This window comes from Myxine glutinosa, chromosome 5 (assembly GCF_964187855.1).
Source record: "Myxine glutinosa chromosome 5, kmMyxGlut1.1, whole genome shotgun sequence".
NCBI classification, from domain to species: Eukaryota; Metazoa; Chordata; class Myxini; order Myxiniformes; family Myxinidae; genus Myxine; species Myxine glutinosa.
The window spans coordinates 140,537,241-140,563,742 of record NC_136265.1 but is presented as its reverse complement, the minus strand read 5'-3'; the positions used below and the strand labels follow the sequence as shown (position 1 = coordinate 140,563,742).

The window sequence follows — 26,502 nt, the reverse complement described above, 5'->3', positions numbered from 1 at the left end:
CTCCCCCGATTCATCTCCCGGTGCCCTCGCACAATTTCTGGGCTGTGGCGTGTACCTCTCCCAGTGGGTCTACCCACCTGCACACCTCCACCACTGCGGTTGCCTCCGAGCTTACCTGCTCCTTACCCTAACCTAACTACCTGGGGAAGGCCCTCTGGCACTCTCCCCACTCGGTGCCCTCTCTGGCACTGGGCTGCCCGATCCACACCCGGGATCCTCAGGCACCCACTCACAACTACCGGCTCCCAGAGCCCACCTGCGGCCTCACCTGGCCGACATCCTCACAGTGGTGGAGTGCCCAACCAACTACACACACTAACAGGCTACACGCCCAGCCATTTCCACGACACTAATGCACCCATCCACAATACCATTCTGCAACCGCACCACAAATGCCAATATCCAACCACAATTTACCTGTACCCTCTACCTAACACTTACACTACCCGCCCCGGGTATCCGTGATGGGGGTCCACTCTTCCCCCATTCACACCTTCGCACCATGCACACCACTCCGTACCACTTACTCCAACTCTCTCCACACACCTGTACTTGCACACCTGTGCTCTCATTCTTGGTGCCGCCTGCACCCTTCTCTCCCCAAGCGCATTCGCGCTGATCCACAACACTCATTACTCACACACTGCTCCACACACCTGTCCAGTTGCACACCTGTGCAATCACACCTGTTCAATTCTCACACACACGGCATCATCTCAGCTAACTACTCCCTTCTGAAACTTGCGCTTCCCAGTCGTCCCTTTAAACTATTGCGCTCCCTCGTCATTATCATCCACACTAATCTACCTGCGTCCCCACTACAGGTATCAGTCACTAACTAAACTTAACGTTACCTAATGTCAATCTCTTCTAGATCCCTACAATATAACCTAACCCACCCGGGCTAGTTTTCACTGCCATACACCCCATAATCTAGTGCTCCTTTGCCCCCACTATGGGAAGGGTGGCAGGGATGCCAGCCTTACCCACCGGGCCCATCGCTCACTACCAATCTTGCACATCAAATTTCAACAAATTAAAAATTTGCCAATCACTACCCATCATCTGCCAATCATTACTGCCAATCCCTTGCCAATCATCAAATTTTGTTTTTCTCTAATTTTGGGTCCAAAACACTAACCTCATCACCCAGTCTACTCACTACTGCCTCTCGGTGCGCCAATTCCTGTCCAAAACCCGGCTTCGTAAAGCCAAGCCATGAATGCGGGTTGTTCTGTGCCAGCGGCTGGATGCGTCCGGCACTCGGTGCAGGGACGGGGGCCCACCCGGGCCGAGATCCCACGCACCTTCTCGGCACGGAGCCATCCCATGGCTCGATCTCGACCCGCCGGAATGCCTCAACAAAAAGTGGTCGCCATGACGACCCTTTCTATCGGGCTGCCCGCTCCGCCTAGTGGAGCACGGACGCAGCCGTTCAAAGCGAGGCCCAGCACGCACCGAGGGCCCGATTCGGCTATAAGTCGTTCTAAACTCTACCCCGTCTAACGTCGATGCTTCACCTGGACGCTTACACCCCGCAGCCCGTTCCTTGCTCACACATCCAGCCGTTCCCATGCTACCTTTCCTTACACACACAGGTACACCCACTCCACTCACAGCCTTGGTCACACACCTGACCACCGAACACTTTGGCACACACTCGTTGGTAGCACACCTCACCAACACACCTCTTCGCACCCCCTCCTCTGTCACCTCCTCTGTGACAATCACAGGTGTGCCCTCATTCGCACACCCAACCATGTGCCTCACCACCAACTCCAGTGTGCATTCCCACTCACGCTCTACCATTCCAGGTGTGCATCCTTCCATCCCAGGTGTACATCCTCGCTCACCTGTCACAACCAACTCACTCTCCTTGTCACTCCCACTACTCTCACCTCCATTCTTGACAGCGCACTCACCCTTACTCTTGACAGCGCACTCTTTCCTCATGCACCTGTCCGTCACACACCTTTCTCGCGCACACTCTCCCGTTACACCCTCTGTAACACTCACCACAGGTGTGCATTCTTCCTTGCCTTTGACAGCGCACTCTTTCCCCATGCACCTGTCCGTCACACACCTCTCTCGCGCACACTCTTGCGCACACTCTCCCATCACACCCTCTGTAACACTCACCACACCACGCTTCCATGTGCTCCCTCGCACACGCGCTACGACCGACTCACTCTCGCCAGCACCCTCACTACTCCTTGGCACGCACTTTTTCCTCACACACCCCAGAGTCGGACTTTCTCGCACACCTCCTCTTTCGCACACCAGACCTGTCGCACACTTCACCAACGGCCTCTCACGAACACCCGGGTCTATCTCGACCCCCAAGCTTCTTAAATCCCCTGGCGCATCATACGCACGACCATATTGGTCACCACTTACACCGGGTCCTCTTCCTCTTCGCTTCTCCTCCATCACCTGCGAATCCCTCATCCGGTTAATGAGCACATCATCACGATCCAAACACAGACTTTGGACCAATTCTTTTATCTCCTCTTTTATCTCTTTCTTATCCCCTCTCCGTCGCTTCTTAATTTCGCTCATCCCTTCTTCCACTTCTTCTAATTTCTGCTTCACCTCCTTCATCTCTTCGTGCGCCCCTTTAAGTTCTTCCTCTAACTCCACTTTATTTTTTTCTATGTGCTCCCGCACCTCCCGCTCTTTAACCTCCATCACCTCTACCACCTTGTCCATTTTCCTCGTCAGGTCCTCATGTACCGTCTGACACTCTTTTTTAATTACCCCTACGTCCTTTTTCATCTCCTTCTGTGTCGATTTTAAACCCTCTATTACCGCTGTGTTCTTCTTTACCTGGTCCCCCAACTCCTTTTGTCCCACTGTCAGTTGTTCTACTCCCAGCGTCAACTCCTCTATACCCCCTTGCAATTTTACAGTCCCCTTTCTCACCTCCTTCTCCATGCGCTCCTTACAGTGCCTCACCTCCTCGCGCACTCCTCCGACCTCCTCACTCACTCCTCTTCTGATCTCCTCCCCCATCACTTGCATCTCCTGCCCAGATGCCACCCTCATCTGCTCCATTTCCTCCCTTTGAGCATCCAGTTTGGTTTCTACCCCCATTCTGACCCCCTCTATCTGCTGCCCCATTTGGTTAACTTCCCTTTCCGCTTGGTCCCTCATGTCCCTCAATTTGCCTTCCATGGTGTTTTCTAACCCCTCTAACCCCTTTTGCATCCCTTCCATTTGATTCTCTTGAGCGGCCATTCTGTTTTCTACCCCCATTAACCCATTTTTCACCTCTTTTATCCCGTTGTCTAACCCCTCAAAATTATTGTCTAACTTCCCAAATTTCTTGTCTAATTCCTCAAAATTATTGTCTAACTTCCCAAATTTCTTGTCTAATCCCTCACCGGTACCCCTCGCTTCGTCCCTCATTACCCCCATTTGGTTTCCCATTACCCCCATTTGGTTTCCCATTACCCCCAATTGCTCACTCCGAGCCCTCGCTTCGTCCCTCATTAACCCCATTTGGCCCTCCAATCGCTCACCCAATCGCTCACTATCGGCCCTCATTTGCTCACTATTAGCCCTCATATCGTCCTTCTGCAGGTTGAGGGACGCCTGCATTTGCGCCATAAATTGCTCCATGAGGGCCTGCATTTGGGCCATCCCTCCCACTTGTGCAGCGGGTGCGGCCGCCGTAGCTATGTGCGAGGCGCCATTTCGCGCGCCCGTTACCTCGTGCGTGACGACGTTATTTTGCGAATCTGCTACCCTCACTGCTTCGCTCTCCTCTTGTCCCTCAATTTGGTCCTGGACCGACCCTGCCTCACTCTCCCCTACCGGACCCCAGCTGTCTTGGTCTGCCATAGCGCGACTTTCAAAATTCGGGTTTTTATTTCCGGATAACAAAATCAAATTTCGCCGTTATACTTTCGCGCGGGAAACGCGCTCCGAATCGATTCTAATTGTTACAAATTTGGGCCTAATAAATTTAGTCCCGGGTTCGAATCCCACTCCTGACACCAATTGTTACAGACGTGGCTTAGATGTTATTTACCGAGCGGTTTGGTATGACCACGTCTGCACAAGTTACCCGATTATACCCGAACGTTGACTAATCGCGCTACGCTAGGTCAATGAAGGAAAAGACACACGGCTGGGATTAAAATTGACACGACACCATGGATACGGTTCTCAAGACCTCCGGAGGAGATTATATTCGTTCGGAAGGTCAGATTACAGGGACGAGAGGTACAGCATAGAAAGACAAGCACTTAGACACAATCTTATATTAACCCCAACAGACGACAGATAAACGGGACAAAAGGCTGACTCACACGGGGATTGATGGCTAGGAAAGGCAGGATCGATGGCTCCAGGTGCACCTGGGCTCAAAGGTCAGAATCGACTCGGTCCGGTCCAGAGATGCGGGGAGGTATTCAGCGCTCGTACGTGGCAACTTCTCTCTCCAGGCTGGGGGCGCATCTGACGCTCACATCCGGTGAGTCGCTTCGTATCTCCGGCGGGGAGTGACACGCCCTCGGCTCGTTAGCTCCGCCCCAGATGGAATCGGCACGTCGCCTCTCATTGGGTGCGTGCGGGGGGGGGTTACCGGCTCCGCCCTTGACGGGGGACTGACAAGGAGCCCCTTCGTGGTAACCCCGTGGAGCGCATGGTCCGGCGCGCATTGTCAATGGCGGCTAACCGAGCCGGTGTGATGACGCACACTCCCCCCGCGCAGCGTCGTTGTTGTTGTAATTGTTGTTGTAGTTGTAGTTGTAGTTGTTGTTTGGGGAAGAAGATGGAAGGAGGTATGGGAAAGGTCCTAAACTCACTACTGGTGCCATATAATCACATTCTGGTGCAACGAAGAGTCAGAATTAATGGAAAGGAGTCCTTAACTGACATAGACTAAGAATAACTAGCAAGATGTCCGAAAGTTGTCTACGTGAGATGCGGTGGACCTGGGCACGACATTTAATGGGGGAAAAAGGGGAAGGTCGGCTCTACTGATTGTTGTTTACAGACAATGGGACTAGGGAATGGGGGATTGGGGATAGTTGGGGAGTATTGGGGAAATAGGGGAATATTTACAAGCGGATATGGAGGCCAAATTCCATATTCGCAACAATATATATATATATATATATATATATATATATATATATATATATATATATACATATAGATATATATATATATATATTAGAGCCCACATATATATATTGTTGCGGTTGTGAGAATAAAGATAACCCCCCTCTTAGTTAGTTGCACCACAACATGTAGCCTCGTTTTAGTTGTTATTTCCTATTAAATGTAAGCATAGTCTCCTTTCCTGTGTTAGTATGCATTGGAGCAGGCGAGTAAGTGTAGGCTTCAGTGCTCATTGGGCTGGAATGCCATGTGTTCTTTTGGGCTGGAATGCCATGTGTTCTTTTGGGCTGGAATGCCATGTGTTCTTTTGGGCTGGAATACCATGTGCTAGGGCCTGGAACAAGTCTGGAAGGCCCGAGCGAGGAGCTACAGGGGAGTGGCCGGTACGCGGCAAGCAGCCAATGGAAGCTCAGGGGAGTGGCTAACAACAACGGCCAGGGGAGGAGTTTGGAACATTCGGGTAAGACTCTGGGGAGGGGCTATAAAACCCTGCCACGGGCCCCCCGAATGGAAGTCGAGAGAGAAGAGGTGAGAAGGAGTCTGTGGGTGGTTCTCTCTGTGAAAGAGGTGTGGTTGGAACTTTCTCTGTGATCGAGGCTCTCTGTGCACGAACTCTCCCTGCCGTGCGCTCTGCTGCCTGTTAATAGCGCTTGCGAGGACGATCTCTCCCGGGGCCACAGACGCCAACGATCTCATTGCCTGAGCTCCCTGCACGTGCCGCGAACATCCCAAGGACACGCCGAACGAGGCGAACGGCGCCAACGACCGCGCTTTGAGCGCGTCGTCCTTCTTCATCCTTTTCCCGCGTGAGTGAGTGGGCCCTTGTCCGGGGAATTAAGTAAGGACGATAAGTATCTGCTCTGTGTCTCTTTACCCTGATCATTGTATAAATTGTATAATAAACCTGTGTTCTTTCGCATCCATTTGGCCGTTCACGTCATTTTCCACCATTGGCTTTGCACTGTACGAATAAAACCGCTCATTCGGGTTCAATAAGAATTAATAGCATGAGTCACGTGACACGCAAACCGCTCGGGCGTATCAGACCAGCGTGACTCGTGCGAGGTCCAGTCCCCGTTCTCGTGGCGGCGTGTGTATAGAAGGTACGTGGGGATTCGACCCGATACACTTCCGCACGCTCGCTACGGGGGTGGCGGCTGGAATTGCTCCGCAATCCGCCCCACGAGTGTAAAGTGGGTCACGGCCTCGTGGACTCGAAGGCCCAAGGGGGAAAAGGGTTTAATCCCCCTCTGAACGTCGACGGCCTCGGGATCCGCAACTATATATATATAACCACTTTTAGAGGCCATTTTTCCCCGCAAGCGGGGGTTGGCCTTTTTCGGGAACCGTGGTTGTTGTTGTTTTTCGGTCCCCTTTTTGAAGCAATGTTTTACGGCCGGATGCCCTTCCTGACGCCAACCCTTTTTGCCGCCTTTAACGACAAACAGGGAATTACCAGTGAACTGGTCCTCAATTAGCCGACCTCGGAAGGATGACAGGCTGAGTCAACCCCCCTGGCATTAATTCAGCGATCGACCGGGATTCGAACCCAGGATCCTAGGATCCTAAGCTGACACCCTAGCCGCTAGCCCAACACCAGGGTTGGTTCCTTAAATATATATAACTGTGATAGTTATATATAATATATATAACTGTGAGAAATAGTAGAAACTCCACAGTACGAGCAGGGCGTCTCATTTGCATTAAATAAATAATCGGGAGATTAAATCAGACGCGGACGTAGCTTCAGGACGGTCGATCTTTAATTCTTGACAAGCTTTCGACCAACAAAGGTCTTCTTCTTAGTTGTCCCCAAGTTCAGTGGAAGTCAGCGGAAGTTCAGCGGAAGAAGTATATATATATATTGTTGCGGATCTTCGAAGCCCGTTCCCGTTACAAAGGGGAGATTAAGCCCCTTTTTCCCTCTGGGTCTTCGAAACCGCGAGACCGAGTCGCCACTCCCGGGCAAACGTGGAAAAGGGTTTCGGGACAAATTCACACGCACCTTTGGTACCCACGCCGCAGCGGCAGCGGGGATCGAGTCTCGCACGAACCACGCGTAATTGAGTACGCCCGAGCGGAATGCGTACCACGTGACTCGTGCTGTTACCTTTCTATTAGAACCCGATTAGAGCGATTTTATTTGTACCATGCGAAGCCAATGATGGAAAAGACAAGACGGTCGAATCAGAAGAAAGAACAGGGTTTATTTACACTATTTACAGGAATTGGTAAAAGGAAAGGGACACCGGGCAGAACTTAGTCAATCTTATACTTATTCCCAGACAATGGGCCCACTTACACACACGGGGAGATGGAGGAAGGATGTTCGCGCGCCAAAGCGCCAGCTTTGGTTGCTCCGGGAACAGCTCACCCGGCGTGGCCCTCTGGCGGTCACGGCACGTATCCCAGCAAAAGCAGGCAGGAGGAAATCCTCGCAGCGTGTATGCAGGCAAAGGCAGGCAGGAGGAAATCGCGCGTCTGTGGCCCGGCGCGGGTCGCTCTTTACAGCGCGCGATTAATACTGCGCGGAGCGCGGGGAGCAGGGCAAAGTTCGTAGACAACGAGGTGATTCAGTTCATGGGCGATATGACTCAATACGAGGCAATGCTGATACGAGGCAATCCTGGGCTCATCTGACTCATCTGCTTCGGACCTCAACTCATCTCTCATCTGCGAACTCATCTGACTCATTCTCTCACCTTCTCTGGGGTGGGGGCATGGGGCAGGGTTATATGGCCCCGCCCTGGCCCGACTCGGATGTTCCAAACCCCGCCTCTTGCCGCAGTGGTAAACCACTCCCCTCGAGCCCTGATTGGCGGCTCGTGCTTACCGATGGCTCCTCCTCCTCCTGCCTTCGGCCTCGGTCGACTTGTTCAGGCCTGCCGCGTGGTATTTCAGCGCCAATACCAAACCGAAGCGCCATAAGGACACCTAATTTTCACTGGCCTACTCAACGCAAAACTAACACAGGAAAGGACTACGCTTACATTTCCTAAGAAATAACTGAACTTAAGCGAGGCTACATGTTGTAGTGTAACTAACTAAGAGGGGGAAATTAACCTTTATTTCAAAACCGCAACAATATATATATATATATATATATATATATATATATATATATATATATATATAGATATATATATAGATAGATATATATATAGATAGATATATATATATATATATATATATATATATATATATATAGATATATATATAGATATATATATATATATATATATATATATATATATATATACATACATACATACTAGCCGAAACCCGTGGAACATCCACGGAAGGGAGGATGTGGTGTATGGATAGAGTGTACCATTATTGATGGCATAGGGGAGCGCTCATGGGATCTTCTTCTTCCGTTAAGCTCCAATTTTTTCTCTTTAAGTTAAGTCCAATCAGTCCTCTCTGCTCGAAGTGCTCAGGCCATGCCTTCCCGCTCTCATACTTTTATTTCCGTTCGGTGTAGAAAGAGGTTGACATATCGTTCGTCTGTTTTCAGCTTGTTATCTTTCAGCTTCCTTACGTCTCGCCACCTGCTACACCTCTCTGAGTTATGAGGATTTATGCAACGCACCCCGAGTATCGCAACGTCACTCCATTTAACTTTATTAAAATGACGATAAAGACGTGAAACCCGTGGAACATCCACGGAAGGGAGGATGTGGTGTATGGATAGAGTGTACCATTATGGATGGCATAGGGGAGCGCTCATGGGATCTTCTTCTTCCGTTAACTTAAAGAGAAAAAATTGGAGCTTAAGTCCAATCAGTCCTCTCTGCTCGAAGTGCTCAGGCCATGCCTTCCCGCTCTCATACTTTTATTGGCGTTCGGTGTAGAAAGGGATTGACATATCGTTCGTCTGTTTCAGCTCGTTATCTTTAAGCTTCCTTACGTCTCGCCACCTGCTACACCTCTCTGAGTTACGAGGAAATATGCAACGCACCCCGAGTATCGCAACGTCACTCCATTTAACTTTATTAAAATGACGATAAAGACGTTTCCTTATATATCCTAATTTAAAATGTTCAAGGGAATAAAAAGACCATTTGGTTCACACCACCCATGTTCACACCACTCGACTGTCCAATCAGCGGACGGCTCGCTTCGCCTTCGCCCAGCAGACGCCAATACGATGGTGTCGTAAGATGGCGTCGTATCGGCAGTTAATCGGATGCTTTTGGGCCGCAACGTCTGCTAATTCAGATTTTTCGAGTATGGCTGTACGTGATAAACAAAGAGCGCGGTTCGTAGATCGTAAATCCATTAGTGCCGTGAGCATCGGGTCACTGGGTGCGGCGTAAAAGGGATAACAAAGTCGAGTCCTTACGCTATTATTTTATATATATATATATATATTAGAAAATGGAATTTAATATACTAGCATTGGCCCTCACTTTCCGGGCGGGAATGCCTGCCTCAGCCCAGGTTCAGTGGGCAATTTAAAGTGGTGATATTTCCACAAGGTGATGTCTTCTGGGACACATTTTACACCTGAAAATTGTTTTTCGGACATACTATTACCACATTTTACCTTGCTGGACCACACTGTAAAGTTTTTTGTGATTTAAGATGCCAAGTAATCAATTTTGAAGTTTGCATTACATATATACATCTTCAATATATAGATTATTGCTGGGCAATATTGATATTTTTGCTCGTTGATTATGGGTCCTACAAATATCGACGATCAAGTGATATTTGACATGGCACAATTACTTCTGCTAAGGTAGCGCGACCACACCACAGCGATAGCCTGCGCTTGAGGGTTCACACACTATTGATATTTATATAACCCCAATTATGACCCACTGCACATTAGCTCAAATGTAGAGCTGTTTATGCCATGGAACCGATCCTGAAATTGATGTAAACACTTTTGTGTGCTCTCACTGAAAGCAGTGTTTGTGTCATTGTCATACATCCTAACGGATATTTTAAAACCTTAATTGTACTTTTGCAGAGTGGCGAATAAGCCAGTGTCGCTTTAGACTTCATCTGTACTTTATATTAAAGTCGCCGGATTTCTCCGTCCATTCCTCTCTTGCGCTCCGGTATTACGTCTAGTGCTCAGCTCGGCCTCTACGGACAAGCAAGTCATCCTGGCGTCCAGCACTCAATCCGTCCCGTGCTTATCTACTCATTTTCAGTTTTGTCTTGGTTTACAATGGGACAATGGGGGGATGGAATGCGCATTGATCGTGATGGAGTGGTGGAGGGTTTGGGGGAGAGGAGGAGAAGGGGGGGGGGGGGGGGTGGGGGAGGCGGATGAGTGTTGTTTGACTATGGTGTTTGTCGCTCTGAGGGCAAAATGTTTGTGAGCTGTCCTGGGGGCAGCACTTTTTGTATGCGCGCTTTGCCATCTTGATAAAAGCTCTCCTGCACAGGGTCGGAGTGCAGATGTGGTGATTGTACTGGTGCAAATAATCCCCACCCACACCTCCTCAACCTCTTCAGGTACACTACAGGCTCAGGATTCTCAACGGAAGACCCTGATAATTAGGACAGGATAACTGGCAACCGAGATGGGAATAAATGTTCTCACCACTGTTTGTTTTGATGAAAGGCGAGAGAGAATGGTGTTGCATATATCGTTTTTTAAAATGGAACCACCGTGTTATGATAAAATGAGTCCTTCATATCGATATTCTTACTAAATCAATGAAAATACCTCTCAAAATCTTCAGTTTACGATACCACTTTTTCCATTATCGAATGTGCTGATATAGACAATGTGAAAAATAGATTATTGCATTAACGACATTTTTTCAATATCTTATCGAGCCTATAATATCGAGATATCACAAAGCTGGAATACAGATGTATACATATAGCCATATACGCATTAGCTCCATTATATTTAAAAGAAAATCGAAGAATAACTAGAAAATATAATCTTTTTCTTTCTCAAGGCCACAATTATTCCCACGTTCTGGTGGGATTGGCCAGGGGAAGCTTTTAGGCCCGTCTTTCAAGACCCGGATGGCTAATCCTGGCACTTGAATAAGGTTCGGACAGAAATTTGGAATTTGGCCAGGATGCTGGCGATAGCTCACCTATTCTTTGCGGACACCATGGGATATTTAACGTACACCTACTAATGCCGGCGGATGGGACACCAGTTTAACGTCGTCCATCCGAGGGACGGCACACACATTGATGAATCACCCTGCCTGTGAAATACCGGGATAGCAGTTTATGGCCTCGTTGGAATTCAAACCCAGGCTAGACAACCTGTAAACTCAGTGCATACCTCTTTTGGTATGTCGCTACCTGATTTCGTCATCCAAATCTCACAAGACCGTGTTTCAAACCTCATCAGAAAGGAGAACGGTGTGCAAAGAAGCTGGTCAGATAAGATTGGAATAGCTGAGATGTAAATAAATAAATAAATAAATAAATAAATAAAACATTCTTTTGCAGTAACCCAACCGATCGCTAACAAGATGGCGAAGTATTAAAATCCAACAAGATTGATGAAACGAGGAAGACTTACAGCAACCATCTTAGGTATTTTCAGTGTCTCGTATGTCTGCAGGTGGTGAACGAGACCACTATCATCTCTAAATCCCACGACGATGCGTGGGACCCCGATCAAGAATGACTGTGCCCACCATTTTATCAACTTGAACCTGCAGCAGAGCAGGAAAGAAGCGCTTTCGTCAAAATCCAAACGCATCAACAGATAATGCAAGTAATCATGAGTATGCCCGTCACACTGTATCTTCATGCAAATAAGCAAGTTATCCTTACCTGTGCAGTGTGAACCTCTGGCCTGGCGTCACAACCTCCCGGCTGGTCTTGAGCTCAACATAGCTGCTTGGGGGAGGTCGCTCACCGGCACGGCAGTCCACCTCGCCGGCAAACACCAGGGAGTGTCCAGCGAGGCGCGTGCGTACAACCGAGCAGAAACCTTCGTTGGTGTTGACAGGCCGAGAGACATCTGGCTCTCCTCCAGGCCTGTCTGGCAAACAACATGGCCAAAACACAAGAACTCACAAATCTGGTGCAACCTCCGAACACACCTATCCCATGAACTCTTCCTTCCAAGTACGGTTTCTGTTCTCTCAACACATTGCTTTCGAGTTGAGCTCCTTATGTCTCCAGCATTGACCCCCACGAAATACACACAATTCAGTTAGTGCTTGTGGTGATTGTGAATCCAAATCGACATAGATGCACTGTATACTGCCATTTGCAGGCACAACCATGAATCAAAGAAAGAGTATGGATGGTTAGTGAGAATTTATTGTGAACATTCCCACATCGGTTCCATACTTTGTGGCATCCCATCCCTACATCCTTTAGAATGTTTTTTCACGACTCGATTAAAATGCACTTATGTGCTGGAGAATTTAATTTTGATTGCACGATAAATTATCTTGTTGATTATGTATGTAGCCACTTTGCATTAACCCTAACATACATACAAAATAATGGCCACAGTCACTTTATTTGCATTTCCTCATTAAAAGCCATATGAAGCAAATGCCATTCAAACAAGCCGGGCATACTGGAAAAAAAAAAAAACCGTACCAATATTGCATGATACAAAACTTCACCATTGCCACTAAATAAGAGAAATTCCTCATCAAAAGTTTGACTATTTCTTTGTTAAATGTAGTTGTGAACGAGCACCACAAGCAGTGGTATCATGAGGGGTGATAGTCCGATATGTCCTATGTGGGCTGCCAATTCTAAATATGCACTACGCCGGTTGTGCAAATGAAGATGAAAAATACTGTTGAAAAAGGCATTTACAGGTGGAAAGAGAGGAAAGGTCAGCAGTAATAAAAATGATTGATGGTTGCCAATACGAGATGGTGATGGGATGTATCCCTAAATAATTGGAGTTAGAAGAAAATAAATAATATTGCAGGGGCTCAGGAGAGGATCGGGTGGGGTGCGGGATACCATTCTAAGTGCGGGATTAAAGAGAAATGACAAAATGAAGGTGATCAGTGAAAATCGATTTGGGAAGGCTAACATTGTCTGAATTGTGGAATTAGCACCTTTGGCCTGGGAGAGATAAAAGGCTGAAAAGGCAGAGGGGAGAAGATCAGATGTGGTGTGGTACAGGAAGCAAGGCAACCAACCCTTCGGCAAATTCGTCAGGGTAGCGTGGTCATGGTCAGAGTGCCGATCGGTCCCCATGGACGGCCCTTTCCCTCGTCTCTCACTCACTCTGTCTAAACCTGTCATGGGTCCGACTTCGGTAGGGCAGGGGCACACCATCCTAGATGTGGGGGAACCTTTGGGTCACTCCTGGGATATCAATTGGCTGTCTTGGAGCCGTGGTCTTCTTCAAGAGAACTGTCTGGGGCTATACAACATCAAGAGCAACAACCCTTCGACAGTGAGGAAGGAGCAGTCCCTGTGCTTAAGCCTCTTGCCAAGAAACACCAATTCCCCTCTTGGCTTTAGATTTGTATTCTATCAACTCTAGGGTGCAAAATGAGGTGTAACAGAACTGGTCTGCAGAGGGGAGCTGCACCAGCTCTATCACACTGATGCCAAATGCCTTGAGCAATGTAAGAGGCTGATGTCATCGAAGAAAAGACTGAGGGGTGTTTTTATTTTTTTGTATACAAAAATCGACGCTCATGGAAGAGCAAGATCTGTGAGGAATTCCAAGGCAATGCTAGCCCAAGAGGCAAGCCTGCAGACGTGACCGGCACAAAATACATTAAGACAGTTACAACGCCAAGGAATGAAATTAATTTCAAATTACAGGTTGTTGGGCAATTTTGGCGTTCTTGACATTGGCATCCATAAAAAGCACATACAGCTAGCTTGCCTGACAATGAGCTGAGGAAATGTCTCACACAACATCTGAAAAATGGTAGCGATTTTCCAAATTGGCAGAAATGTCATGTATATGCAAATAAGGAACAGAAAAGGAACAAGAATGCTGCTTTGAACAATGGGTTTTATGAACTAGAAGTTGATGGGTATGTTCACACAACGGAAAACGATGTGCAGTTGACATTTCAAGCAGTTTCAGCACTTCCCGAGAGCAAAAAATAGGAGATGCCAGCCTCCAAAGGGAAGAGCAAGAATAACAATGGCATCTAACCAGGATTCAATGCCATCGAGATTCAGGAGACCATTTCTCCTGCCAGATTGCATCCATGGTGAAATGACTGGGATGGAAACCTATCTGGAAAGGTGAAGTGTTCACAGCTGTTTGTGTATGCCTGTTTGTATGAATGAATGAATTGTGTGTTTTTGTATGTATGTATGTATGTATGTATGTATGTATGTATGTATATAAGTATGTGTTGTATGTTTATAAGTATGTGTGTATGTAAGTGTGTGTATGTAAGTGTGTATGCATGTGTGTATGCATGTGTGTATGCATGTGTGTGCGCATGCATATGCGTGTGTGTGTGCATGCGTATGCGTGTGTGTGTATGGTACAGAATATACAACAGCTTGGCCGATCTCCACCAAATTTTGCATACGTGCTCGTGGAACCCAATGTAAGGTCATGGGTACAAAATAAATCACCCCTTTCCCCTACAACGGTGAGGAGATGTTTTGCGATTTTCACTTGTACACATGGAATAGCGAGTGTAATTGTTCTAACCACTGACCCCTGCCGGATGGAAGGAGTGGTGATTGACCATACATTTCGCTCCTAGAGGGAGTGGGTATTACTAGTTGCAGGAAAAGTGCCAGTTCAATCAAGCTTACTTGCCTAATAGGATATACAATATCGGAACTTTAAACCCTGGGCTTCATTTAAATTTATTTTTCCAAAACAAACACCAATTCGCTCAAAGTAAGCATGCCAAAACAAAAATGAAGAACTGAGAAAAGCAATTGTGCTTGGACGGTGCAAAAACGGATTAAATTACATTTGAAGAAAGCACAGAATACAGTCATGTGAAAAAGTAAGTACACCCCATGTAAAGTTTTGACTTTTTCAACATATTTCAACATACAGCTATTTGAGCTTCATTTCAACGATATTGATAGATAAAGGTGATATAATATAACAAATATCATGAAACATTTACATTTTGGAGTCCATTGTATAATTTAAATAAACATAAATGCAAATTTCGCATGTGGAAAAAGTAAGTACACCCCTACATTTATCACTACTTCAAATACCTAAAATTAGAATCAGGTGCACCAGCTCAGGTGCAAATGATTAGAACATCGTTAGAGAGGATCTTGGAGGAACCTGGCTTACTTAAACCTGACATTTAGTTTGGTTTGCTCTTTGTTGTTGAAATGTGTGGCATCACCATGCCTAGATCAAAATGGCTTTCTGAGGCCTTCAGAAAGAAGGTTATAGATGCCTACGAGTCTGGGAAGGGATTTAAAAAGATCTCCAAACAATTTGAAATCAATCATTCGACTGTCCGGAAGATCATCTACAAGTGGAGAAGATTCCAAACAACTGCCAACTTCTTCAGACCAGGTCGCCCCAGCAAGTTCAGCCCGAGAGCAGACCGCAAGATGCTGAAAGAAGTCTCGAAGAACCCCAGAATGTCATCACGGGACCTACAGGTAGCTCTTGCCACTGTTGATGTCAAAGTGCACGAGTCTACCATTAGAAAGAGGCTGCAAAAATTTGATCTACATGGGAGGTGTGCCAGGAGGAAACCTTTGCTGTCCAGAAAGAACATCAGGGCAAGACTAAAGTTTGCCAATGAACACCGAGGCAAAGACCAGCACTTCTGGAACAATGTGCTCTGGACGAATGAGTCAAAGGTAGAGGTATTTGGCCACAGCACCAGAAGACATGTTTGGCGAAAACCAAAGACAGAATTTGACCACAAGAACCTGATACCAACTGTAAAGCATGGTGGTGGAAATATTATGGTTTGGGGCAGCTTTGCTGCATCAGGGCCTGGGCAGCTCACCATCATAGAATCCACTATGAATTCCTCATTGTACCAGATGGTGCTTGAGGATAATGTGAGGCCATCTGTCAGAGAGTTGAAGCTCAACTGAAGGTGGACCTTGTAACATGACAATGGCCCTAAACATACCACTAAATCCACCAAGGAAAGGCTGAAAAGAAAGAAATGGAGGGTTCTGGAATGGCCAAGTCAAAGCCCGGATCTAAATCCCATCGTGATGTTGTGGGGGGATTTGAAACGAGCTGTGCATGCAAGAAACCCCTCAAACATCGCACAGCTGAAAGAATTCTGCATGGAGGAGTGGGCAAAAAGTTCTCCCAGTCGATGTCAGAGACTGGTAGACAGTTATAAGAAACGCCTACTTGAGGTTGTTTCTGCCAAAGGGGGCAATACCACCGATTAGAGCCAAGGGTGTACTTACTTTTTCCACATGCGAAATTTGCATTTATGTTTATTTAAATTATACAATGGATGACAAAATGTAAATGTTTCATGATATTTGTTATATTATATCACCTTTATCTACCAATATTGTTGAAATGAAGATCAAATAGCTGTATGTTGAAATATGTTGAAAAAGTCAAAACTTTACATGGGGTGTACTTACTTTTTCACATGACTGTATATTATTTTTTCAAATATAAATACAAAAAAGGCAGGGGCAATTCCAGAAGGTTTCAAATGTTTATAATAACTCAGATACAAGACAAGATAATCAAGATTATAAAATGTGAAGCACTTCTTAAACTTAAATTTTTTGATTTTTGCCCTCCGTACATGCACTCACTGATCCAGCGAGACGTACAATCGGACCATCATTCAAATGGTCCATCCTTGACCCAGACAACCGAAAGATTGGTTTTACAGCTTTAAGGAGATAATATTGCACCATCAAAAAGGAAACGTTTTCTCAGCCAAACATGTGATGTATTGGTCATTCGAATGACAGTTGGTGGCCATGCTGGCTGACATCACTGTTTTACTCTCATTTCATAACAATAAAGGTGGCTTACACAATTTGTCTAGAAAATGACAACAATCTCGAAAGCAGTCAGCTGCAGGTCTGATGCACATTGATAAATTAGGGCAGGGCTTGAAAGCCCACGTTTGCATTGCGAAATGCGTACATGCAGGCATTACTGTTCAAAAATGAAAGCATGAACACTCTTGTAATTTTGGCAAGCAGGTGAAAGTCCAATGTGTCACGTATTTAAATGGCAAAATAAATGTGAAGGTGAAAATTATATTAAAGTACGGTGAGCTATCGATCATACTGACATTCAGGAATGTATCTGTATATATATATATATATATATACACACATTACACATACATACATGAAAACATATATATACTGAAACGCAAAAGAAACTTACCACCTTTGAAACCTTTAAATATCAACAATAACACTGCGTGTAGTAAATGTGTGAACTTATTTGCGAACAATAGTGTCCTCACTGTCAGACAAAACGGTCACGGATGGTCACTTGAACCTTCAATGGTCACTTCATAGCACAGCTGTTGAACAGCCGTTTTGACTGTCAGTGATTAGCCAAGGGGTACGGGATGATTTTAAAGAGCTGCACGTGATGTCTTGATATTGGCTTTAAAAAGGCCAGTGCAAAATGGGCATTTTGACCGAAAAATTTGACCATTTTGACCAACTTCAAAAAGAACGAAAACGCAAAAGAAACTTACCACCTTTGAAACCTTTAAATATCAACAATAACACTGCGTGTAGTAAATGTGTGAACTTATTTGTGGACAATAGTGTCCTCACTGTCAGACAAAACGGTCACGGATGATCACTTGAACCTTCAATGGTCACTTCATAGCACAGCCGTTGAACAGCCGTTTTGACTGTCAGTGATTAGCCAAGGGGTATGGGATGATTTTATTGAGCTGCACGTGATGTCTTGATATTGGCTTTAAAAAGGCCAGTGCAAAATGGGCATTTTGACCGAAAGATTTGACCATTTTGACCATTTTGACCAACTTCAAAAAGACCGAAAACGCAAAAGAAACTTACCACTTGTTTGAAATGTAATAAAATTGTAACAGTTCAAAATAAAACAAACCAACAATTGCTAATTGAAACATTGGCATTTTATTGATGACATGTCAAGTTTTTGACCAAGATACACCATCTCATCAGTTTGTTCTACAGTACAGAACAGCACAGGGTGCAATGTCAGTCCCCTTTCAATAGCGTGTGTGGCCACCATTGTTTTGGATACAGGCAGTGCATCGTCGGCGTATACTGCCTACCAGTCTTTGGATGGATTGCTGCTGGATTCTGTCCCACTCAGTCCTCAATGTCTGAAGCAGCTCTGCCCATGTCCTGGCCCTGCCAACTACGCGTCTCCCAAGCTCATCCCACAGGTGCTCGATGGGATTCAGGTCAGGGGAGAGCGCAGGCCACTGCATGGTGTTGATGTTCTCGCCTTGGAGAAATGCAGTGGTAAAGCGAGCAGCATGGGGACGAGCGTTGTCATGCTGAAAGGTTCTCAGTTCTGGGTGGTCTAGCAGGAATGGCAGCAGATGAGGTCGCAGGATGTTATCCACATACCGCTGGGCGTTAAGATTCCCATCCACAACCACCAGTGGCGTCCTGTACCGGCCTGATATGGCGGCCCACACCATCACACTTGGGCCACCCCACCTGTTGGCTTGACGCACGCAACAATCGGCATATCGCTCGCCAGTTCTTCGCCAGACACGCTGACGCCCATCAGGACTGTCCACACAGAACCTTGACTCATCGCTGAAAGCGACCTCGTTCCACTGCGCCAAGGTCCACCGCTGATGCTGCTGGCACCATGTCTGTCGGTTGGGCCGATGGGCAGCCGTCATCACGGGGCTTCTGTATGGTCTTCTGGCAGTCAGGCCATAGTCATGCAGTCGTCTTCGTGCAGTATCATTGGAGATCCGTGGGTTTGCACGCCCCGGAGTTTCTGCCGCAGTGCGGGATGCTGGACGGAATCGATCCCGCAGGTGACTTCGGACCATCTGCCTGTCCTGCCTTGCAGTGGTGACTCTTGGCCTCCCTGATCGAGGTCTGTCATCTGCAGAGTTGTGGAGGGTGTCTCTGTCCACCAGGGCCGATATCGTCTGGTGTGAACAGCCAAGGCGACGTGCCACCTCACGGTAGCTCAGTCCACCTTGCAGCATGCCCAGGGCACGCTGCCGTTGATCCCTTGACAATTGTGGCATGTTGATTGAAATGCCCATTTTGCACTGGCCTTTTTAAAGCCAATATCAAGACATCACGTGCAGCTCATTAAAATCACCCCGTACCCCTTGGCGAATCACTGACAGTCAAAACGGCTGTTCAACAGCTGTGCTATGAAGTGACCATTGAAGGTTCAAGTGACCATCCGTGACCGTTTTGTCTAACAGTGAGGACACTATTGTCCACAAATAAGTTCACACATTTACTACACGCAGTGTTATTGTTGATATTTAAAGGTTTCAAAGGTGGTAAGTTTCTTTTGCGTTTCAGTATACATATACAAACTTGGCATTTAATATGGAATATTTTTTTTGTGGGGGTGAACTTACTTTTCAAGATGACTTCGAACCAAAAGTTCATTGGAATGATGTTGAAATTATTCTAGATTTTGTTAATGTGACCTTTAAAAGAAACAAAAACCACATTTGACATTTTGAAGCAAATAAATTGATCCTTGAAAGTGATGTAAACTGATATCGAACTCAATTCACGGACAGTACTGTGTTAAACTTCTGTGCGTTTTCCAGAAGTATATCTTTATTTTGCACATTAGCCAAATTTTTTTTAACAAAAACAAAAGTTAAATTACGACTGGGATTAAAGACAGTAAAATTACAGTTCAGTACTTCGTGTAACCCCCACGAGTATTCAGGAGAGCACGTACACGTTGAGGCATGCTGTTCACGAGATTGGCCAAGGTTTGGCCAGGAATCGCTTGCCATGCAGTTACAATAGCCTGCTGCAATTCACGCACAGAGGCAGGCTGCTGGTCCAGGTTGTCGATTTGACGCGTTAATTCTGCCCACAAGTTCTCTATCGGATTCATATCCGGGGACATGGCAGGCCACTCCATATGCTCTACACCACGGTCAGCAAGAAAGTGTTGGATCATGCGAGCACGATGAGGCCGTGCATTGTCATCTTCGAAGACAAAGTTTCCTCGAAAGGCTGCACGAACAAATGGAAGCAATGTTTCTTCCAGAATGGCCCTGTGCTTGAACTGGTTCAGGTTTCCATTCAGAACAACCAGGTCAGTTTTGCCCCCTGCATGAAGAGCAGCCCAAACGGTCACCCCACCACCTCCAGCATGGAATCTTGGCACTATACAATATTCGTTGGAGGCTTCATGCACTTGTCTGCGCACTCGGACGCGGCCATCTTGACGATAGACCAGAAATCTAGACTCGTCACTGAAGATCACGTGATTCCAGTGTCCTGGCTGCCATTGACGGTGCTCTCTGGCCCACTGCAATCGGCGCTGGCGGTGTTGTCTGGTCAGACGTGGCTTTCTCAGGGGACGCCTGGCACGATAGCCTGCTTGAACCAGTCATTGGTCGACTAGCCTTCTGGATACAGGCACATTTGTCAGTTGCTGCCACTCAGCCCATAGCCGATTAGCTGACTTGGTATGGCCATTGCGGACTAACCGGTGCAGCTGGCGATCATCTCTCCTTGTCGTTCTGCGGGGACGTCCTGGCCTCGGTATTGGAGTAGGGACACCCCTCTGAGCATTTCGTTTCAGGATCTTTGACACCTGACCTTGAGTGATGCCATACTGCCAAGCAATAGCACACTGTTTCATGGCGGAATTTCGTAAAGCCACCACGAAATGACAAACAGTATTGTCGAGTTGACGGACCATCTCCAGGGGAAGTGGCAATAACATTTGTAGACGTGCAGCAGTTGTTTTCCACGAATACAGAACGAAACAACCCTTATATACCCGATTGTGAAGCCAATCGTCAAATGTGCCTGTCCGTACATTTTGTCACGCCACCTGTGATATAATCCTGTTATTGACTTCTTGCTGCGACAGACAATCAGTGACATGGTTCTTTCAACAAAGAAATCACCAAAGCGTAAAAGAAACTCACCAGATTGATATACCGAGTTCAGAAATTAAACCCAAGTCAAGAAGAAAAATTTTTTTCATATTAAATGCCAAGTCTGTATATACAGTCACGTGAAAAAGTAAGTACACCCCATGTAAAGTTTTGACTTTTTCAACATATTTCAACATACAGCTATTTGATCTTCATTTCAACAATATTGATAGATAAAGGTGATATAATATAACAAATATCATAAAACATTTACATTTTGTAGTAAATTATATAATTTAAATAAACAAAAATGCAAATTTCGCATGTGGAAAAAGTAAGTACACCCCAACATTTATCACTACTTCAAATACCTAAAATTAGAATGAGGTGCACCAGCTCAGGTGCAAGTGATTAGAACATCATTGGAGAGGATCTTGGAGGAACCTGTATTATTTAAACCTCAGACATTTAGTTTGGCTTGCTCTTTGTTATTGAAGTGTGTGGCATCACCATGCCTAGATCAAAAGAGCTCTCTGAAGCCTTCAGAAAGCAGGTTATAGATATCTACGAGTCTGGGAAGGGATTTATAAAAGATCTCCAAACAATTTGAAATCAATCATTTGACTGTCCGGAAGATCATCTACAAGTGGAGAAGATTCCAAACAACTGCCACCTTGTTCAGGCCAGGCCGCCTCAGCAAGTTCAGCCCGATAGCAGTCCGCAACATGCTGAAAGAAGTCTCTAAGAACCCCAGAATGTCATCACGGGACCTACAGGTAGCTCTTGCCACTGTTGATGTCAAAGTGCACGAGTCCACCATTAGAAAGAGGCTGCACAAATTTTACCTACATGGGAGGTGTGCCAGGAGGAAACCTTTGCTGTCCAGAAAGAACATCAGGGCAAGACTAAAATTTGCCAATGAACACCGAGGCAAAGACCAGCACTTCTGGAACAATGTGCTCTGGACAGATGAGTCAAAGGTAGAGCTATTTGGCCACAGTACCAGAAGACATGTTTGGCAAAAACCAAAGACAGCATTTGATCACAAGAACCTGATACGAACTGGAAAGCATGGTGGTGGAAATATTATGGTTTGGGGCAGCTTTGCTGCATCAGGGCCTGGGCAGCTCACCATCATAGAATCCACTATGAATTCTTCATTGTACCAGAGGGTGCTTGAGGATAATGTGAGGCCATCTTTCGGAAAGTTGAAGCTCAACCGAAGGTGGACCTTGCAACATGACAATGACCCTAAACATACCAGTAAATCCACCAAGGAATGGCTGAAAAGAAAGAAATGGAGGGTTCTGGAATGGCCAAGTCAAAGCCCGGATCTAAATCCCATCGAGATGTTGTGGGGGGATTTGAAACGAGCTGTGCATGCAAGAAACCCCTCAAACATCACACAGCTGAAAGAATTCTGCATGGAGGAGTGGACAAAAATTTCTCCCAGTCGATGTCAGAGACTGGTAGACAGTTATAAGATACGCCTACTGGAGGTCGTTTCTGCCAAAGGGGGCAATACCACCTATTAGAGCCAAGGGTGTACTTACTTTTTCCACATGCGAAATTTGCATTTATGTTTCTTTAAATTTTTCAATTATTTACAAAATGTAAATGTTTCATGATATTTGTTATATTATATCACCTTTATCCAACAATATTGTTGAAATGAAGATCAAATAGCTGTATGTTGAAATATGTTGATAAAGTCAAAACTTTACATGGGGTGTACTTACTTTTTCACGTGACTGTATATATATATATATATTGTTACGGATCTCAGAGACGGCACTCCCCTTAGGAAGGGGGGGTTAATCCCCTTGGCCTGTTAAGCTGGCCGTCTCTAGTCCTGGTACTTATAACGCTCCTTTGCGGGGTGAAATTGGTCAGGGTTATTGGTCAGGGTTATTGGTCAAGGTGTTCTCCCGAATACCTTTACCAATCCCTCCGCAAAGCAGGGAGACAAGTACCGTTCGAACCACGGACAAGATGGTATTTGCCGAGCGGTTTAGCAATCCGCGATTCGAGCCGTTATCAAAGGAACTAACCCGATTCTGAGCGTTGGCCAAATCGTGCCACAGGTACCAATGGGGAAAAGACTAAAGCAACCGGATGAGAGGAAGCCAAAGAACCAAAAAGGGGTAAAGAAAGAACAGGTTTATTTCTATACTAAAAGAGGAAACGAAAGAGGGGCATTTACAAGTAGGAAAAAAGCAGATACCTTAAAACTGTCTTAATTATCAACGCCCAGGACAAACACACAGACTTACACGAAAGGGGAATAGCAGGCAGGAATGACTGGAAGGAATGAGAAGGCCCAGGCAGACGGTAGGCGTCGAGGTCCGGCTCCAGGAGTCGACTCGCGTCGTGGTGGGAAAAACCTGGCAGGCAGCGAGCGCGTATCGTTGACCGCGAGCGGATGTTGCATATAGCGGTGGGACTGGGATGCTCCATATGTAATAAATGGCTCGTGCCAACGCTCTCTCTTGAACAAGATGGGGGAGATGCCAGTTCGTAGCGCACTCCAGCTCCTTCTCTTCTCATCTGTACCTTCTCACTCGTCTCTCTCAAGTAGTCCCTCGCAGCAGTTTTTATTGGCTGTGTCGGAATCAAGCCGCCGGCTCTGTTGACACGTCTACCGGTTGGCTCACCGCGGCACTGGTTGGCCGGCAAAGGGCTCGCTGACTCCACCTCTGATGATGCGTCGACGTGCCACACCCTGTTCTGGTGGCTCCGCCCCCTTCTTCCTCGGCTTGACCGCATGGCTTATGGCGGCGTGGTGCCAACAAACCGCCCAATGCAACGGCGGCGAACGCTGCTGGCAAACGAAGTACTGGGGCCTATCTTATTTGATTAATGCAACGCAGATTCAACTATTGGGTACAGATCCTTAACTGAAACACATAATAATGAAATAACTACGGAGTGGTCCTATGGTTCGCTACGTGTTGTACATGAACTAACTCGGGTGCGATCTTTAACAAGCCAATTGATGGGGGATATTTACAGGGGAACATTTATAAGGGAAACATTTACTAAAATTTACTAGTGAAGGTTCTAAAAACCGTAACAATATATTGTTACAGATCTGGGACGACGGCTCTCCCGTTAGCAAGGGGGGTTAACCCCATGTCCGTTATACTGGCCGTCGCCGATCCTGGGGGTCTGACGCCACTGGTGGTCAGCCACGACCAGGGTAATCGGGCCAGAGACCCAAAAAAAAGACCCCCCGAATACCTGCTTACCGTGACTTCCCAACCAGCGAGGAGACAGCCCCGCCCGAGTCGCGACGGTAATGGACACGCCGAGCGAAGCGAGTCACGACCCAGGCCGTTAACAATTACTAACCCGATTATAGCGGTTTTAATCGTTCCACGTAAACCAATGGAAAGAAAAGGCGAAAGCAACTGGAGGCGTTGGAACGCCAGGTTTTGTGAGTGTGAAACGGGTCGTGTATGCAAGTGAAGCATCGACATTGAACGGGTTAGCGTTTAGGGCGACGGATAGCCGATGCGAGCACTCGGGGCGCGGTGCGCTTTGTTGGATGCCAGGCCCGGCGCGGATCGATGCTGCGTCGCTTCTCTTCGGAGCGTCGCGCACGATTCAGCCCTGGCCCCGCCCCGCACGGTCGAGTCCGGGCCTTGTCGGGCGAGGCGACCGGTCCGGTTCAAGGGCGAGTAGGAGGAGGCGGAACGGTGCCCCCTCGTGGAGACGGGGTTCTGACCGGGGGAGATTGAGCCATCGGGCCCGGGACCGTAAGGTACCGCGCCGAGATGGTGCGTGGAATCTCGGCCCGACCAAACCACCTCCCTTGAACCGAAAGCCGGACGGATTCAACCTGCGGGCGACCAAACCACCCGAATGCATTGCTCGGCTTTACGAAGCCGAGTTTAATGACGTCATGACGCACCGAGGCTAGGATATAGCGGACTGTGATGATGATGATGATACTGATAGTGTTTTTGATCCAAAATTTAGAAAAGTGAATAGAATTGGCAGTAATTGGAAAATTTTTGATTGGTTGGAATTTGGTAAGCAAAATTGATAGTGGGACGTCCCCGATGTGGTGGGATGGCAACTCTGCAATCCCTCACAGCGGGGGCAAAGGAGCACTAGATTTATGGGGTTTATGGCAGTGTAAGCTCGCCGAGGGAGGGTTTGGATAATGTGTAGGGACCTAGCGATGACCTTAGGTAACGTTAAGATTAGTTAGTGACAAGGATACCTGTAGTGGGGACGCAGGTAGATTAGTTTGGATGATAATGACGAGGGAGCGCAATAATGTAAGGGGCGACGGGGAAGCGCAAGTTTCAGAGGGGAGTAGTTAGATGAGATGATGCCGTGTGTTTTAGAATTGGAAGTGTATTGTGAAAAGAGTGTGAGGAACAGGTGTGATTGCACAGGTGTGCAACTGAACAGGTGTATGAAGCAGTGTTTGAGTGAGTAATGGTGATGTGTGTTGTGTTGACCAACTGGTCCAGGAAGAGGAGGAGGGTGCAGGTGGCACCAGGTGTGAGTGCACAGGTGTGCAACAACAGGTATGAGGAACAGGTGTATGGAATAAATGGTAGTGTGGAGTATATGGAGTATTGGAATGGATGGTCGTGGAGTGAGTATGGTGGAAACTATGGAGTGGAGTGGATGGTGCGAAGGTGTGAATGGGGGAAGAGTGGACCCCCATCACGAATACCCGGGGCGGGTCGTGTAAGTGTTAGGTAGAGGGTATAGGTAAATTGTGGTTGGATATTGGCATCTGTGGTGCGGGTGGAAGAATGGTATTTGGATGGGTGCATTAGTGTTGTGGAAATGGCTGGGCGTGTAGCCTGTTAGTGTGTGTAGTTGGTTTGGGCACTCCACCACTGTGAGGATGTCGGCCAGGTGAGGCCGCAGGTGGGCTCTGGGAGCCGGTAGAGTTGTTGTGGATGGGGCCCGAGGATCCAGAGGACGGACCCGGGTAGCCCAGTGCCAGAGGGCACCGAGGGGTGACAGAGCCAGGAGGGGCCTTCCCCAGTAGATAGGTTAGGTTAAGGAGCAGGTAAGCTCGGGTGGCAACTACAGTGGTGGAGGTGTGCAGGTGGGTAGACCTGCTGGGAGAGCTACACGCCCCAGCCCAGAAATTGTGCAAGGGCACCGGGAGTTGAATCGGGGGAGTGAGACCCCAAATTGAGAAGCACCACAGTTTGCTCAATGGGAATTGGTTTTTAGAACCCATAGTGTAAGTTGGCCAATGGATTGGCAGGGAAAGGCCCCGGGTAGTGTAAAGTGTGTTAAAGTCATTTAAAGGATAGTTAGGATGAAAATCTCCTTGCACCATCCACATGCACTCACCTGAGATGACGTACCTCCACACCATGCCAGGTTGTTTTATTATTTTTGATGCAAATGTTTGGAATGAGAGACGCATCATGACGTGGGTGTGACA

The 26,502-nt window shown here is 47.0% G+C and overlaps 1 protein-coding gene across 1 annotated transcript in view; it reads right to left on the bottom strand.

Annotated features, from left to right (window-relative positions):
- Positions 1-26,502, bottom strand: part of DXO (decapping exoribonuclease) — a 104,504-nt gene that overhangs the window by 41,783 nt on the left and 36,219 nt on the right. Inside the window, exons 3-4 of the mRNA XM_068116044.2 lie at positions 11,899-12,109; positions 11,642-11,777 (exon numbers count right to left, since the gene is read on the bottom strand). Coding sequence (XP_067972145.2) covers positions 11,642-11,777; positions 11,899-12,109 — 347 coding nt within the window. The remainder of the gene's footprint in view (positions 1-11,641; positions 11,778-11,898; positions 12,110-26,502) is intronic.